This window comes from Podarcis raffonei, chromosome 7, assembly GCF_027172205.1.
Source record: "Podarcis raffonei isolate rPodRaf1 chromosome 7, rPodRaf1.pri, whole genome shotgun sequence".
NCBI lineage: Eukaryota > Metazoa > Chordata > Lepidosauria > Squamata > Lacertidae > Podarcis > Podarcis raffonei.
Window position 1 is genome coordinate 80,740,485 of NC_070608.1, and position 18,430 is coordinate 80,758,914.

At 44.0% G+C, this 18,430-nt stretch overlaps 1 protein-coding gene across 1 annotated transcript in view; it reads right to left on the reverse strand.

Annotated features, from left to right (window-relative positions):
* MARCHF6 (membrane associated ring-CH-type finger 6) overlaps positions 1–18,430 on the reverse strand; it is a 49,150-nt gene that overhangs the window by 17,598 nt on the left and 13,122 nt on the right. The window contains exons 5-17 of the mRNA XM_053397170.1: positions 17,600–17,672; positions 15,573–15,741; positions 13,800–13,992; positions 13,308–13,369; positions 11,724–11,756; positions 11,231–11,282; positions 10,471–10,529; positions 8,940–9,020; positions 5,760–5,828; positions 5,585–5,659; positions 4,188–4,322; positions 2,601–2,720; positions 664–764 (exon numbers count right to left, since the gene is read on the reverse strand). Coding sequence (XP_053253145.1) covers positions 664–764; positions 2,601–2,720; positions 4,188–4,322; positions 5,585–5,659; positions 5,760–5,828; positions 8,940–9,020; positions 10,471–10,529; positions 11,231–11,282; positions 11,724–11,756; positions 13,308–13,369; positions 13,800–13,992; positions 15,573–15,741; positions 17,600–17,672 — 1,222 coding nt within the window. The remainder of the gene's footprint in view (positions 1–663; positions 765–2,600; positions 2,721–4,187; positions 4,323–5,584; positions 5,660–5,759; positions 5,829–8,939; positions 9,021–10,470; positions 10,530–11,230; positions 11,283–11,723; positions 11,757–13,307; positions 13,370–13,799; positions 13,993–15,572; positions 15,742–17,599; positions 17,673–18,430) is intronic.

Genomic DNA, 18,430 nt, shown 5'->3' on the forward strand with positions numbered 1-18,430 from the left:
CTGAGTAGAACTGGAAATTCTAATTTGACGTGGCCATAGCAAAAACTGAAGCAAGGTGGTTTTTATTCCATATTAGTTAATCCAAAGCACTTTGGTGGCTCCACCACCATCTGAATGCATGCCCTCAACAGAAAAAAGGTCGTTCACCTGTTTTATAGCAAGGATTCTTGCCTGGTTTGAAAGCAATACTAAACTATGGTTTGCTGTTATGTGCAGAAGCTTTGTGCTCTCCGTATTCTCTTCTACCACCACTGATCTGGCCACTAGGAAATCAGAAGCTATCATCTGTTTTCATCTGGTTCATCATTATGTCCAAATTCAAAACTATGGTTAATCCTAATGGTAATTTAGAAAACAGGCTAGGATTGTAAACTACGGTCTGTTTAGTTAAAGTACAGTTAAGACTAATAACAGTTTGTCCTGATTCAGACATAACAAACAGTGGTTAGTTATGTCCATGCCGCAGGAGTGGAAAGAAAGCTCGCAAACGTAAGAACCATTCATGTAATGAAAAACCAAGGTTTAGCATTATGTTTGCACTAGATCATTGTATAGCTAGTATACTGGAACAAAGTTTACAGCTACAGTTAAAAATATGCACATATGCATTTGCAGTAAAAGAACATACTATGGAAGACAGAAAATATTCCAAAAATAAATTACCTGTAGAGCATTACATTATATGGAAGAAAATGAGGCAGCAGATATTTAATAATTCGTATAGGAAGCCAAAGCATGAGCAAGACGATCGATCCGAAGACAATCTGCAACAAGGAAGATACTCTGTGTGACAGCCTTAATTTAAAGTCTATTTATGCACTAGCAAAATGCATGGACTGGACAATCATGAACATGTTATGAGGTTGCGCACTTCCTCCTCTGCTCTGTGTATTTTCTGTTCCTATCTGCTGCTAATCATAGTTTGCCATGACACTGAAATCAGAACAATCTGGTCAGCACTGAACTTAAAACATTAAGACTCAGCAACCATTTTCAAACCATGATTTCCAATTCTTGTTTTGAACAATTGATAGCTAGCCAGAGGCCACATTTGCACATCGTGCTAGGCCAAACCATACCAGAGTGAATGTGTTGGTTCCTGAGGAGCAGATCAAAACTGCTTTGTTCCTCCGTGAGGTTTTTAGGTAACAGCTAAGCAAAGGTTTGGCTTAGTGTGTTGTCCAAACCTGGCATGATGGTTAAGGCCTTTCCTCCTTATCCAAAACCTGTAATCATAGAACAAATCTTGGCCACAGATGGTGCTTACGAAGGCGGGACCTTAACCACAATCCCAGGTCTCAACAACATGCTAAGCCAAACTTTGGCTCAACTGTTGCCCCAAAATGACTTAAAAAGCCTAAGGAGGAGCAAATCAGGTATGAGCTTCTGTCTGAGAGCCAGCCCAGTAACACATTAATTTCTGAATGCCATGGTAAACCATGGTTAGCACAAGACATGGAAGCTAGGAGAAGAGGGAGCATACTAGTTAACTGATTGTTTCTAGTCTTGCAAACTATGGTTTTGATAACTCTCTGCATCAAAAAACTGTTTTGTTTCTTCTTCTTTTCTTTTCAGTTTGCACAAGTTGTTCACACATCTAAGCAACATAATCTATGAATCAATAAATCAGAGCTCCATTGCAACAACCTGAAAGTACATTTTGGAATTTTCCGGCTCACAAGTTACATTATGGGCCTGCTACTAATATGAGATGTCAAAGAGAAAAAGAACCAGCTAAATATAATGTCTGCATTGGCACTTGGATAATTTACCTGTAGATGTGGGTTATCAAAGGGAAAAACCTACCGTATTTACATCAAAATCTGGATACACAATTATTGGAAAATGAATCAGGAATGTTTACTATTTAGGCTGGGTTGTCACTTCTGCCTGGGATATGTACGCGCTAAATTTTAGACAATCTACAAAACTGAAGCCACTGGATTTATTTCTGACTCTTCTCCCAGCATCAATTTTGGGGGCAGCAAGCTGAAAAGGATTGGATATTTTGCCCCAAGAACAAAAATGTCTTGTGGCATGTCTGCTTAGAATATAATATCTTGTAACAAAACATCATTCTGTGCAATTGTATGCTTGCTAGTAATCTAAGTGATCTGAAGATTAGACATTTTCCACACAAGAAGCCACACATACTTGCTTTTAAGTAACATTTACATTATTTTCCTGTAATATGATCTACTTTTTCTTGGCACTGCTGAACAGTCTAAGCTGGTTCTTGCTGAATCATCATACTTCTGTAACTTATTTCAGCAGTAAGTTACACAGAAGAAAACTATGATACCAGAAAATATTTATAGAAAGGAAAAGAGACTTCTGGCCCCCATGGGTTGTATTCAACTAACTTTAACTCAGAATAGATTAATTGAAATTCATTACCAAGATTTAGGCCTATTTCAATGTGTCTGCTCTATGTAAACATGAACTGAATACAACCCAATATCTTTACATGCAGTTAGTTACTTTGTTTGCTAATAAACAGAGAAACAAACATTTAAATTCTAAATAGAAACTGAACAGAAAAACATTAGTTGCTATAAAAATATCAACTTTTTGAAGATAAATTGGAAACATGACTTTACCACTGATAAAATAAACCTCCTGAGATGTCTATAAATAGGCAGGTGAATCATTTCTTGAACTGGATTAAAGTCTGGATCATTTAAGTTCCTCAAAAACCAGAGGACGCCAGGTCTCAGTACCTGAAAAGAGAATATTAACATTTGAAAGAAAAATAAGTATAAGTAGGTTGATATTTGAAGGATTACAAGTTTTGACATTTCCCCCCCCCCAATAAATTACCGTATTTTTCGCACCATAGGATGCACTGGACAATAGGACGCACCTTGTTTTAGAGGGGGGAGAACAAGAAAAAAAAATTCTCCCCCTCTCTGCCCAGCGCCCCTTCAGCGAAGCGGCAGGAGGCGCTGCGCAGAGAGGGGGAGAATTTCCCCCCTCTTGTTTTCCCGCTCTAAAACAAGGTGCCGTTTAAGGTGCGTTCAGGCGGCTACCTTGGAAGCCTGGAGAGCACCGACCCCTCTCGCTCTCCAGGCTTCAGCTTCCTTTCGACCTGCTCTTTGGGGCTGGCGGGGGGAAGCCCACCACCAGCCCCAAAGAGCAGGTCAGGGAGCAGCGGAAAGGCGCAGCGGAGAGGCTGCTGCCATAGTCGCGCGTCACCTCTCCAGCTGGGAGAGGGTCGAGGGGCTATGGGTTCTTAGGGGGTTTAGCCCACACACGCTCTCCCAGCTGGAGAGCTGGCGCGCGGCTATAGAGGCTCCTGCCATAGTCGCGCGTCACCTCTCCAGCTGGGAGAGGGTCGGGGGCTATGGCGTCATCGCTCCAGAGGACGCACACACATTTCCCCTTCATTTTTGAAGGGGGAAAAGCGCGTCCTATAGAGCGAAAAATACGGTAACATTATAGAGACCTTAAAGATTCCTTATTTTATGTTCAATATGGTCTGCAGGTTAACAAAACACTACCTACCTCCTCTCAAACTGGTTTAAAACAATTGAGCCAGTTGTTACCTGAGGAGGTAACAGCTGAGTTATGTCCAAGAGAATTACACGGCTGAATTGTGTCAAACATGGCTCTCATGCTCCCTCTCTTCATGTCAGTTCCCCCCTCTCTTCCACGGCTTACTAGGCCCATTCCTGTCCTTCAGCCAATGGCACATGGACCACAAGGTGCAGAGGTTCTATGCATGGGTGAGGGGAAACCTTGAGGGTTCCCAGTTCTCACATTCAGTTCCCAGAAGCAGTGTCTGCATGAAAAACCCCCTACCCCTTCAGCTATACAATGCATGTTCTTACACAGCAGGCCATGGCTCAGCAAGAGATGGTTCCCTGCAGTTTCCCATCCAGCAGCCAACTTTGCTGCCTGCCCTTACAAGCAATTTGTGCAATTTTCGCTCACACATAGAATCTTCAAGCAGCAGCCGTTGGACTGCTCTTGTTCCACTGCAGAATAGCAAGCATATGCAAGACAGGCACTCTTTATTAAGCCAGTACAAGTTGTAGGGCAACACCTTGTCCCACCCTACCAATTATTTCCTGTCAGCAAAGGCTGGTGAACAGAGGTGAACACAAAAATAGAACGACATTAGCCGTTCCAGAGCCACATTCTTTCAACATATGGTTTTAGAAAATCACACTTCAGTCAAACCATACCTCTCTCAGCAAGAGAATGAAGGAAGCAAAGTAGAAGACATACACCATTCCCACTAGCCAGTGTAGGAACATTGTAGTGCCGGGGGCTGACTGAAAGCTCAATTCTCTATCCTTCAAAGTAGCATCAAACATTTCCTATGAAAAAGTTAAAACAGGGAAGTAATTCTTTTTAGCTCTCAGCAACTAGTAAAATTGTGTCATCTTTTATTTGTACATAACAGCAAAGTTCAAAATATATATTTGTAGACAGCATTTAGCAATGGTGAAAAAATAATGCAGCCCTTGCACAATAAATCTTAACAGACAGCAGTACAGTGGTGCCCCGCAAGACGAACGCCTCGCAAGACGGAAAACCCGCTAGACGAAAGGGTTTTCCGTTTTGGAGGCGCTTCGCAAAACGAATTTCCCTATGGGGTTGCTTCGCAAGACGAAAAAATCTTGCGTCCCCCCGCGGGTTTTTTTCGCTTTTTTCGCCCTTTTCCTAAGCCGCTAAGCCGCTTATCAGCTGTTCCGCTGATAAGCCGCTTAACAGCTGATCGCTGAAAGCCGCTTGACAGCTGTAGCGCTAATCCGCTAAGCTGTCAATGGGCTTGCTTCGCAAGACGAAAAAACCGCTAGACGAAGAGAATCGCGGAACGGATTATTTTCGTCTAGCGAGGCACCACTGTATATTCTGTAAGATTTTCCATAGCTTATATATGTCAGTTTTCAGCACAGAACTGTAGGCTTTTAAAATGAATCGCCTTTGGTATAAAATCCCTAAGAAAGCTATTGGATTCGTAGTCTTTGGAGATGGTCAACCACATTTGCAGCAAAACTAGCTAACGATTAAGGTGCAGCAACCTTATGGAGATGGTAGGGGGAGATGGGAGAATCTGTGACGGGGCTACTGACACTTCCTATGTCTTACAGGCTCAATGAAGCCAGGCCAGGAGATGGGGATGGATTCCCCGCTGTCATATTCCATTTTCTTCCACCCCTCCTCCTCTGCCTAACTGAATGCAATGGGAGGGGATTAACTACCTCGATTCCAGCGTCCTTCCTGGGAAGCATAGGATTGTCCCTTTAATCTCATAATAGTCATAATAACCTGTTTGAACTATGCCTGGAGAACAAGGAGGCTTAGGATCCTGTGGACCCACCACCTCCCTTTACACAGCTGGTTTTTGCCTCCATCACTAGCAGGACAGCGGTGGACCCTTTAACCCTCTCTTCTCCACCAGCAGAACAGCACTTCTGCTACAAAAAGATGGGTCCGATAATTTCTTAATAGTCATAACTTCTTTTTGCATTACTGGTCCTATTTAACAGACACAACCTACATAAGCAACCCTCCTCCTGACTGCCCCTTAGAATGCAATGATAAACGTCTGTCTCCTAATAAATGCTAATCTTACCAGAGAGCATATGTCCAGCCACCAGCCACAGATGAGGGGGAAAACACCAATTTCTACCACCACTAACAATGACACCTGCAGAGGGGGGAAAGACAGGTTGTTGTTTTTTATTTGGACCAACTACTGAATATTGATTTGTTATATTAAATAGACCGGCTTTTTAAGGCTAGAATACCTTGACAACTATATAGCACACTCCAAGCAAGCGACGTGATCTCTGAAATTTTACAAGTGCTGCCAAGCCCTGTATAAATATGGTCAAGGAAAGTGAAATACTGATTTGTGAAGCAGAGGGCAGAAGAAGTTCACAGGAATGAGTACTGAGCAACTAGAAGCCTGGAAATAGGAAACTGGTTGAAGGGGAAAGTATTCACTTAAATATAGATTTAAGCAATGTTTAAAAACCATAAGATATTCCTCACAAACACATATGGTCACTGTGGACCCAACACTTGGTACCCCTTAACTACAGTTGGGAGATCTGAAAGGGACCACAGGAACTCACATTTCCTTTGCCCAGACCTTCCTTTCTCTGCAGCAAATGTCCGCTCTTAATTCTTACATCAACCCCAACATTGTTAATGATAAAAGTTATCAAGAGTTCCCTCTTAACTACCGTATTTTTCGCACCATAGGACGCACTTTTTCCCTCCTAAAAAGCAAGGGAAAATGTGTGTGCGTCCTATGGAGCGAATGCAGGATTTCGCTGAAGCCTGGAAAGTGAGAGGGCTGGGTGCGCACCGACCCCTCTCGCTCTCCAGGCTTCAGGAAGCTATCCGCTAGCCGTGGGAGACCCAGCTCTCCCACGGCTAGCGGAGCGCTGCATTAATCCCGAAGCTTGGGGCGTGCGGAGCTCAGCGCGCCCCAAGCTTCTGGGTGCCGGCAAGGTCTCCGCTAGCCGTCTAGACCTTGCCGGCACCCAGAAGCTTGGGGCGCGCTGAGCTCCGCAGCCCCAAGCTTCGGGATTAGCGCTCCGCTAGCTGTGTCTAGGCTGCGGATAGCAGCCTGCTTCCCGGAGCGTCGGGCGCCCTGAAAGCAGAGCGCCCGGCGCTTCGGGAACTCATCCGCAGCCTAGGCAACCCTGCGGGAGATCCCGCAGGGATGTCTAGGCTGCGGATAGCAGCCTGCTTCCCGGAGCGGCGGGCGCCCTGAAAGCAGAGCGCCCGGCGCTTCGGGAACACATCCGCAGCCTAGGCAACCCTGCGGGAGGTCCCGCAGGGATGTCTAGGCTGCGGATAGCAGCCTGCTTCCCGGAGCGTCGGGCGCCCTGAAAGCAGAGCGCCCGGCGCTTCGGGAACACATCCGCAGCCTAGGCAACCCTGCGGGAGGTCCCGCAGGGATGTCTAGGCTGCGGATAGCAGCCTGCTTCCCGGAGCGTCGGGCGCCCTGAAAGCAGAGCGCCCGGCGCTTCGGGAACTCATCCGCAGCCTAGGCAACCCTGCGGGAGATCCCGCAGGGATGTCTAGGCTGCGGATAGCAGCCTGCTTCCCGGAGCGTCGGGCGCCCTGAAAGCAGAGCGCCCGGCGCTTCGGGAACTCATCCGCAGCCTAGGCAACCCTGCGGGAGATCCCGCAGGGATGTCTAGGCTGCGGATAGCAGCCTGCTTCCCGGAGTGGCGGGCGCCCTGAAAGCAGAGCGCCCGGCGCTTCGGGAACTCATCCGCAGCCTAGGCAACCCTGCGGGAGATCCCGCAGGGATGTCTAGGCTGCGGATAGCAGCCTGCTTCCCGGAGCGGCGGGCGCCCTGAAAGCAGAGCGCCCGGCGCTTCGGGAACTCATCCGCAGCCTAGGCAACCCTGCGGGAGGTCCCGCAGGGATGTCTAGGCTGCGGATAGCAGCCTGCTTCCCGGAGCGTCGGGCGCCCTGAAAGCAGAGCGCCCGGCGCTTCGGGAACACATCCGCAGGGTGGGGAGCCCTGCAGGAGTTCCCTGCAAGGCTCCCCAAGCTGCGGATAGCAGCCTGCCGCCCGGCGGGTGGGGCGCCCTGAATCAGAGCGCCCCTCGCGCCGGGCAGACATCCGCAGGGTGGGGAGCCCTGCAGGAGTTCCCTGCAAGGCTCCCCAAGCTGCGGATAGCAGCCTGCCGCCCGGCGGGTGGGGCGCCCTGAATCAGAGCGCCCCTCGCGCCGGGCAGACATCCGCAGGGTGGGGAGCCCTGCAGGAGTTCCCTGCAAGGCTCCCCAAGCTGCGGATAGCAGCCTGCCGCCCGGCGGGTGGGGCGCCCTGAATCAGAGCGCCCCTCGCGCCGGGCAGACATCCGCAGGGTGGGGAGCCCTGCAGGAGTTCCCTGCAAGGCTCCCCAAGCTGCGGATAGCAGCCTGCCGCCCGGCGGGCGGGGCGCCCTGAATCAGAGCGCCCCTCGCGCCGGGCAGACATCCGCAGGGTGGGGAGCCCTGCAGGAGTTCCCTGCAAGGCTCCCCAAGCTGCGGATAGCAGCCTGCCGCCCGGCGGGCGGGGCGCCCTGAATCAGAGCGCCCCTCGCGCCGGGCAGACATCCGCAGCGTGGGGAGCCCTGCAGGAGTTCCCTGCAAGGCTCTCCAAGCTGCGGATAGCAGCCTGCCGCCCGGCGGGTGGGGCGCCCTGAAGCAGAGCGCCCCTCGCGCCAGGCAGACATCAGCCAGCCCCACAAGCTCGGGGGACAGCAGGGAGGCGCAGCGCCACTATCCCGCTGTTCCTCGACCTGGTTCGGTTTCCCTGACCTGCTTTTGGGGGGGGGAATAAAGGGAAATTTTTTTCCCTTTATTTCCCCCCCAAAAAACTAGGTGCGCCCTATGGTCCGGTGCGTCCAATCGTGCGAAAAATACGGTAAGACTTGGAATCAGATTTTGAAGCGAGTACAAAAGCCTTCTTAAGAAGGAACCCTGGTAAGCTTGACAGTGGTTAACATTGCTACTGATGTAAGAAATCAGGGCAAGAGTAGAAGGAATTGGTGCCTCAACAGGAATGAGGTTGCTCCAATCCTATAGCATGATCCTAATATCTTACTTGCAATTATGAGTTTCCCAATGGTGCGCCCACACTGCTCCCATAAAAAGATAAAGACCAAAAATCATTGTTTCGTAGGCAAAGGTCGTGATTCACCTACCCAGCCCCATCAGCAGAGGCCCTGAATGAGGACTTCCACTTATGCAATGGGGCTTTCTCACCTCTCTTCCCCACGCACCTGAGACTGTCTCTGGGGGTTGGGGGAACCCAAAGAGTAGCACACGAGGGATTGCACCATCTAGCAAGCTGAAATGCTTGTGGAGACAAAATGTTCATCATAGTGCAACACTGAATTCCACCCTGTGTACTTAACAATGACCACCCATAGATCAAACACTGAAAACATGTGCAGTCAGTACTTATGAAAGGATACATGACAAACTATTAGTGATACTGCCAGCAGTACATAGCCAACTATTGTCGTGATTAGGCCTTCAAAGTGAGATGCTTGAACCTAAAGAAAACAAAAACATGTTTAGACTGTGAACTCCTTGTTCCAAAGTTTGGAGGGATTTTGAAATATGCTTTTAAGTACTACATGGAGCTCAGTCTGGACTGTGGAAAAGGGACTGATTGGTTGAAAAGGGGCAAAAGCATTATTAAATTGGAGATCACACGAGTGAAAAGAAAATATGAAGAAAAATCGTGGAAGGGACATGGAAGAGATTTAAGAGCCTCAGATATAAGATTACCAGGTTAATGTGCCAGTTTAATGGGATAAATGGACTGACAAACCCAGGACCAGGAGGAAGGGACGCTGGATGAAGATTTTTTTCTTTTTCATTTTGTTACTAGGACTGTCTTACATAACTGATGAATGTTAGAAGGATGTTTGAAATGAAATTGCTTGGCTTTAGTATAAAAGTTTAAGGGATTAGGAAGGAATATAATGGTTAAGAGAAGTATTAAAAATAAGATCTAGGTTTTGAATTATAAGGTTTTTTATAAGACAATGAGGAAATTAGAGTAAGGTAATGTAATGAAAGATTAGAATAAATAAAGTGGGGAAGGATTTGCTGAATCAACAAACTGAATTGGTATACAGGAAAGGGAGGGGTGAGGAAGTCCGGGAAATAAGCAAATGAAAGTTAAGTAAAGGAAGATGGAATTGTTTTTAACTATTTTTAATTTGTTTTTTTCTTTTTTTGTTTTTTGCATTTTGTAATATTTTGAAAATTTCAATAAATATCTATGGGGAAAAAATAGACTGTGAACTCCTTGGAGTAAATATTTGTCAGTTTTGCTTTTGAAGGTTTGTAAAGCACCAAGTACACTGATAGGGTAGAATAAAATATTTCAATACCACTTATGACTACCAAAATGTGCCGATATTTGCATGTTATCATCATTATTTTATACTTCCAACCTCATCATCCCCAGCCAGCTACCATGGATCAATCACAAATTTTAACTGTTATCTATGAAGGAGTCACATATTTCCAACATAACAAGATCACTGTTAATGGGGGGTGGGGAATATTACTGTGAACGATATAGAATCAGAAGTCTCAGAAATAAAGCTTGGTTTAAAATACAGGTTCACGCATGAAGGATTTAATATTCCATATTCAGTTCCACAAATTTTGGCCTGGTTTACTGGCTAAGCCATACTTTGTGGTTGCCACCAATTCTTCCTCTTTCCCAAGTCCTATAGTATATGCAGAGAACTTGAGTAAGAGAGGCTTTGGGTTGGACTATTGCAAAAGGTGGAAGCAGCTTGCTGTGGTTGCCTTCCGTAAAAGTCTCATTGGGAGGGAAATAAACTACTCCTTTCAACAAGGGGTGATTTCTACCCCTTTCTGCAAAAGTCATGTTGTGGGACAAACTGTGTAGTTTGTCTCCCACATGTTGAGTTTTAAATAAATGCTTAAATAAATAAATAAATAAATAAATGATATACTTACATATTCTTCAAAGCCTAGCCCAACAATAGAGAAGTGACCAATATGATAGGGACAAAACGCTAGGAGGGAGAAGGAAAAAAAAAACTAATGAAGTTTACTCTTTTCAACAATTCTCTAATGTGCAGCTTAGAATAATTTTTAATGAGCTAGCAAAAGGATAGAAATATTTACCGGTATGTGTTATCCGTTCAGCCAGCTACACAAAAGCTACACAAAAAGTTTTCCATCATTCTACCCCTAGGGCCCACAAGACGGCTGAAATTACTGAGGTCCCCACCAGTCACAAAATGATGGCAGACTGACATAATCAGCAGGCCATTACTGAAATCATCTTCTACCATTATCTAACCCATCTATAAAACACTACAAAAGCACTCCATGCTTCAGTTGTGCAGCTAAGGGATAAGGGAGGGAACAGAAATAAACCTCTGGTAAATAAAATAAAAAACAATTCTAAGATGTTAGGGCTGTGATGTCAAATTGATACCATTGTGTACTGTCATTTACACAGACTTACACATGTTTAAACAAAAGAAATTTGAAATATTTCAAGTGCTTTTTTAATGCTTTTCACAGGCAACCAAACTTTTAGTTTGATTACTGGAAACATTGCACATTGGGAAACGCATGCGAAGAAAATCAGAATTTCATCTCTTGAGAATATTATAGAACTGCTGCTTAAAACTAATCCAACTCTACTCTAATTTGGGCCCAAATGCACAGCAATTATCCTGAAAGAACTGTAAATGCAGTCACTTACCAAAGACAAGTATGAACAGTGTGTTTAATGACACCACCCAGAATACGTGTTCCTAAGAGAGAAAGAGGGGAACACTTCAGAAATGGCAATATCAAAGTATTTGAGAAGTAACTTAAATTTCTTATCTTGTGTTCTCATCAATCACCCCATTTTGCCACTAATTGGTAGGTAATGAAATGTTAAAGATTTTCTCAAATAAAAATTAATAATAATTTTTGGCCCATTTGTATCAGTTTTCCTCCTAACAGGACAAAGGATATTGCAGGTTCAAATTTTCACAGAGACACAATATAAAGCACATTTTCCCCCAAAATGCCTAGCAAAATCAGACAGGAATAAAGGTCCTATTACTTCTTCTGATTCAGTAATAAAATGAACTGAAAGTATCTGATATAGTAAGAAAATATACTGAAGATTATAGATCAAGAAGACAAACAGACGATGCGAGACACAATCCAACTACAGAGTTTTAGTGCAATAAAGCTTCACTTACTAAAAAAACCAGGGATCCATCAAGTCCAAGCATCTAGAAGTAAGAGATGATTTTGCTGTCAGTAACCAGAATCATCTACATTCATGTAAGATTCAGCAGTCTCTGAAGTGTCAAGAACCTGTAATCCCCCATCATTTTTTTACAATACATGGGAGAGGTTGCAGAGAACCACAAAGTCCCCTAGGCCCTCTTCCACTTTTTCACATTTTTGGAAAGAGGATTTAGTGATGAGCAGGTTGGCATGGTCTGTTTAGCCCTGCCCTTATTCCATTCCTCACTACATGGCTATCTAGCCAGTTCATCCAACTGGGACAATTAGGCAGCAGCTTTTCAAACTTGACAATGTCAGGCTGGATCTGTTGCCAGGCAATACTGTGGCAAAGAACAGATAAGAAGAATGAGTCAAACTCATACAAGAATAAGCTTTAAGATCCGCCAGTCAGATGTTACATGAACCTGCACACATCTGCCAAACAGCTGGTGCTTAGGGGATTCCCTAAATATAAAGGTAAAGGTAAAGGTACCCCTGCCCGTACGGGCCAGTCTTGACAGACTCTAGGGTTGTGCGCCCATCTCACTCAAGAGGCCGGGGGCCAGCGCTGTCCAGAGACACTTCCGGGTCACGTGGCCAGCGTGACAAAGCTGCTCTGGCGAGCCAGAGCCGCACACAGAAACGCCGTTTACCTTCCCACTAGTAAGCGGTCCCTATTTATCTACTCGCACCTGGAGGTGCTTTCGAACTGCTAGGTTGGCAGGCTCCCTAAATATATAACTAGCTTAAAACTGTGGACCAAGTTCAAAGAATTTAGCACATATAGGAAATGTGTTACTTTTATGTTCTTTGAAGTGCAACAGAATAAAATGTTAAGTGGTAGGTATAACAGCTCACACAAATGAGTGTGTGTGTGTGTGTGTGTGTGTGTGTGTGTGTGTGAAAGCTCACATGAGTTTCTAGATGTCCAACAGAAATAATTCATGATTGCCGGCTTAGAAATCTCTCTCACAATAACCTTGACAATATTTTTTCTATATTCTCCAAGGACTGCCGTGTGCCTTAAGAAACTGTATTAAGCAGTGATACACAAGAACTAGGAACACAGTTGCCTAGTTACGCAAGAAAAATGAATTTCACTCTGACAAAGCGTGCCATGCCACCTCTGAAACCTCTTTTTTCTTCTTCTTTTGTAACTTCAAGAGGTAACTGGGACCAGTGAAGCAGCATGGGGGAAGGGGACACTCAATTTTGTCATTGTTCACCACTTCCCAATTTGGCTTCAAAAGCAGCTTTTTCACACTATATATTTCTCCTCTCAAACACCCCCTTTTCACCCATTTCAACCACATCCACCCCAGAGAAAACTTTCCTTGTTAAAAAGGAGCCATCATCCTATCATTCGACAACCATGGTTTCCTGCTATGAGGAAAGGCCACGGTGGAGGATGCTGGTTCAGATATATCTGTCCAAGGTCAAAGTACGGAAAAGCATCCCGAACTGGTTCCAAGATTATGGGCATTATTAAAGCCATGCCATGTCTGAATGACTCAAAGCAAACAGCATTTCCAAAATATATAGTCCTTACTCACTCTCTCCCATGTAAGCTCTTCAGCTGCTCGATCCCATTCCAAAGCATTCCAGTTCATATCATCTAAATAGATAATTAAATTTTAAAATAGCTAAAAGTAAAACTCAACCAGGATAGTAACACTGAATAACTGGAGAGGCCTCTTACGGCCAATTTAAGGTACACCAGTGTTCTAACAATAAATTAAAATATGTTCTGCATGTTCAGATAAAATGGTTGCCAAGTTTGTTGCTTGTAGTAGATTAAGTGTAACCAACCGCCCTGAAAACCAGATGCATTGTTCCCACAATTCACCAAATTACAGTGGATTGGCTTTTTAAGGTTCACATAAAAAAACATTAAGGCCAAGTTTGTCTTTTACTGATGTGTGGCAGGTTTTACAAGTTCTTATGAAAATTTCCAGGAAGCAAGTACTGAAATCAAATAGCCAAAACACAACCCTATTATCCTGGAACAGGGTACAAATATGGTCGTTAAAAAGTAAGTCATATACCTTGCCCGCCATTGTTGGCACCTGCAGCATCTTCTACTACAACATCTTCTTCATCTTCATTGTCTTCCTCTTCTTCATCTGGTTGTTCTTCCTGGATTTCTGGATTTTCACCTACAACTGCATTCTCAGCTGGCTGGTCTGCAGGCTGGTCAAGTGCAGCATTTTCAGCTCCACCATTTCCAACACCCTGAACCTGGCACAGAAGGAAAAAGCCCACACAATTTAAAGAGTTCTGCTATACTATGATGAGTTCCTGCATCATTAGAAATGTCAGGCAACACGTTTGAGTGTTAAGAAAATTCATTTGAATTGTTTTTATCATAGATTTGCAAAAAAATAATAATAGAAAGCCAGAATGATACAACTCTTCAGAATTTAAAGAAATGTTTTAATAAAGCATGTAAGCGTCAGCTTCGTGTGCATGAAAATTGTTAGATAAAACAAAGATGGTTGAGTGTGTGGCAGATCTCTACTGCCATGGAGTGAAAACTAATGTCCATTAAAAATTATGATTTCCTTCTTGTCCAACTTTATCCTATCTAGGAAGATGGCTACAAGGAATCTAGTAAAGACTGTAAAGACTGCCTTGCCCCAGAGCAAGATGCTTATTAAAATATCAACACATTGTGGTATCTTCTGCTTGTCAGAAACATCTGCAGCTTGGTTTCCCTGATATACACAAATCCATACCAGTATGAGACATTAGCTACAGCAAATAAAGTCCATTTCTCAGGATGTACCTGAGTGACTTCCCTGGGGAACAGTATCTTAAACTGAAAGGTGAAGAGGAGCAACTGGAATAAATCTATACTCAAAAATTCAGAGGATGCCAGTTTCTTCAATCTGATCAAGATACAGGTACAGTCTCAAATAGGAAAATTATTCTGGGTGTTTAGAGAAAGATGATGCAGGTTTAAGGGGGAGGGACCCCATTTCACTGTGATAATTTAGATTAGCTTCCAGGTGCTACTTTAGATGTTGATCTCAGATGTTGAGGCTATAACAAGGAGTTTAACGTGTTCCCTCTTTGCTCTCATATCATTACTGTGAAAACAGGACAGGAAATAGAACCTGTAACATATGCACATTTAGAAGTAAAACCATGGAGACTACACTACACAACTTTCTACAGACACCTCTGTAATATCAGCCTCCTACGCTAGGATCTTTCTTGTAGAAAGAAGGCACATGATCTCCTGTTGCAAGTATCCCGCTAAATATTTCTGGTATTACAGCTGCTATGTCAGTTTCACAAACAGTGTTGCACAGCTTAATGATCTATCTGAATGCAGCCATTCAAAGACCCTTAAGATATTTGATAAAGGTACAGAACAAAACACTATACAGTGGTACCTCGGGTTACAAACGTTGGGTTACAAACTCCGCTAACCCGGAAATAGTTGCCTCGGGTTGCGAACTTTGCCCCAGGATGAGTACGGAAATTGTGCAGCGGTGGCACAGCAGGAGGCCCCCATTAGCGAAAGCGCACCTCAGGTTAAGAACGGTTTCGGGTCAAGAATGGACCTCTGGAGCAAATTAAGTTCGTAACCCGAGGTACCACTGCAGTAGGAAAGTTGCTGGTACTAAGTGCAATCCACAAGTCAATGAAGCTTCTGCCAGAAGAGTGCATTATGCAACAGGATATGTGTATTTATCTACCTAGTGTTAGACAATTCTATATTGGGGGGGGGGGGGGAGTAGAGAACAAGCCAATGTGCAATAGAGAGGAATTCAAGCTGAAAGTTGCAACCAAAAAACTGAAGGACATATTACCTCATTCTGTTGCCCAACACCATTGATGGCTTGCTGCTGATTTTGTTCCAGCCACTGTGGTGCTCCTCCGTGGACAATTTGTTCACGTAACCATACAAGGCTGATAAATGCACAGAGTGTGCACGTCACCACAAAACAACCTTGCAAACAGTCTGCCAGTAAATTCTCTCTATTGAAGAGACAACCAACACATTCTTTACACCCGTTATCACAACTGTTACGTTCCAAATGCAAAATCATTGTCGACTCACTCTACAATCAGTCACCCACGCTTAGGTAAGACCTCCTTAACGGTACCAAATTTACCTGATTTTGAACAAAAGAACAAGTCAAGATCTCCAGTAGAAGATCTCGCTGTGGAAGCCTTTAGATATTTCAATTTAAATCTATTCAATCATCATGTTGATCTCAAGTTGCTTGCTATCTGCACAAAATTTTTAATTAGAAGTTTCTCCAGCATCTTCATTCACCTGATGATACTAATCTGATCCTTTATTTTGTTGATGAAGCGTTTAAAATAAGGCAGTGTAAGACATTTACTTTCTTTTACTTTATTATTTATTACCTCCTGGAGGTTTTGAGCTGGTGAGATGCTGTAGGAATTAACACTGGGGATCATTACAGGCCATAGATCGCTTCCCTGTATATTTTTGCATTAAGCTCAATTATTTAATACACCGATAAATAAATAAATGGGGACTGATAAATGGGGACGTGGGTGGCGCTGTGGGTAAAAGCCTCAGTGCCTAGGGCTTGCCGATCGAAAGGTTGGCGGTTCGAATCCCCGCGGCGGGGTGCGCTCCCATTGCTCGGTCCCAGCGCCTGCCAACCTAGCAGTTCGAAAGCACCACTAAGTGCAAGTAGGTACCGCCTTATAGCGGGAAGGTAAACGGCGTTTCCGTGTGCTGCGCTGGTGCCGGCTCGCCAGAGCAGCTTCGTCACGCTGGCCACGTGACCCAGAAGTGTCTCCGGACAGCGCTGGGCCCCGGCCTATAGAGTGAGATGGGCGCACAACCCTAGAGTCTGTCAAGACTGGCCCGTATGGGCAGGGGTACCTTTACCTTTAAATAAATACAGTGGTGCCCCGCAAGACGAATGCCTCGCAAGATGAGAAACCCGCTAGATGAATGGGTTTTCCGTTTTTGAGTTGCTTCGCAAGACGATTTTCCCTATGGGCTTGCTTCGCAAGACGAAAACGTCTTGCGAGTCTTGCGATTTTTTTCCGCTTCCCCCCTCCTTTTTCTAAGCCGCTAAGCCGCTAATAGCCTTTTAGCTGCTAAGCCGCTAAGCCTTTAATAGCCGCTAAGCCGCTAAACCGCTAATAGCGCTAATCCGCTAATCGGGTTGCTTCGCAAGACGAAAAAACCGCTAGACGAAGAGACTCGCGGAATGGATTAATTTCGTCTTGCGAGGCACCACTGTACATCTCATTTTATTTCTAAATTATAAATTTCTGCATGAATTTTCTATTCCATTCCAATATACTATTTATTTTTAATTAAAAGGTTGCCTTTCTGCTACAGGCTCTCAAAGAATTAAAATAAACAATACTTTTAAAATGTACATAATAATGTAGTGTGTTTTACAAGCTGAGTAACTGCTGTACTGGCCAGGCAGAGAAGCAGACAGCCTCATCTTAAGACAAGTTAGGCTGGGATCCTACATGTGAATATTTACATTTTCACAAAATAAAAGTGGTATCTTTTCACACAGATGGATTAAAGCAGAGGCTATATACAAAAACATATTTTATTCATATTAAAACTGGAAAATATTTATTTTGTACAGTGATCGCTTTCTCTTTTACTGAATAACCCAGAAGCATTATTCCCAGGCTAGCTATTAAATTCTGTTCACTTAGAGTATATTAAAACACACAGACTGGACCATAAAGAGGAATAAATAATAATAATGCTACTTTCTTTAATTTTCTATCCTATCTCCTATCTCTTTGATTGTAAGAGAAAAACAGCAAGCTGTTTAGAACACAATGTGTAGAAATATCTATAGTATTAGCTGATACTTACGTTGACAGCATATCTAATGGCAGTGTCAGTAGTGAGCTCACAGAGCCAGTAAACAAGCACTTGTAGATACGGCCTAAAGGAGTAAAAATTGACAAGAAATGCAATTTCCACCAATTAAACCTGGGTTCTTTGGGAGAGTTAGGAGCATCCTAAAGTTCATTTTAACAGGCTAACAATGCTTCAGTAACAAGCCTAGTAAGATGAGGGAATTCAAACCAGGTTTGGGGTGGAGAGGAGTGTGTTCTTGCAGACCAATCCCTCATCCCTTAAGTCTGGGAAAAGTTCCATTTGCTTCAGACCTTGATTTCAAATAGCACGTTCAAGATAATTTTTAGGGGAAAGGCATCAGAAGCTCCAAACTTCCTTGTATCAGGTTCTTAAGCAGTGAATATTTTAGAATCTGTGAGCATTTGCGTCTATGTGTGATTTCAAAGGAACAGAATCATATCCGATCCAATTACCCAAACTATTCATAACTATAACAAAGTTGTTACAGATGTTTCTTGTATAACCTGGGAACATATGCAAATACCACACCTGGAGGACTGTGTCCAGTTCTGGGCAACACATTTTAAGAAGGATATTGACAAGCTGGAACGTGGTCAGATAAAGGATCTGGAAACCAAGGCTTATGAGGAACAGTTGAGGGAGTTGGGTATGTCTGAGAACAGATATGATACCCATCTAAACATATCTAAAGGACTGTCACATGGAAAATGGAGCAAGCTTGTTTTTCCTACTCTGGAGGGTAGGACTTGAACTAATGGATTCAGGTTACAAGAAAGGCAATTCTGACTAAACATCAGGGAAAACTTTCTGAGAGTAAAAGCT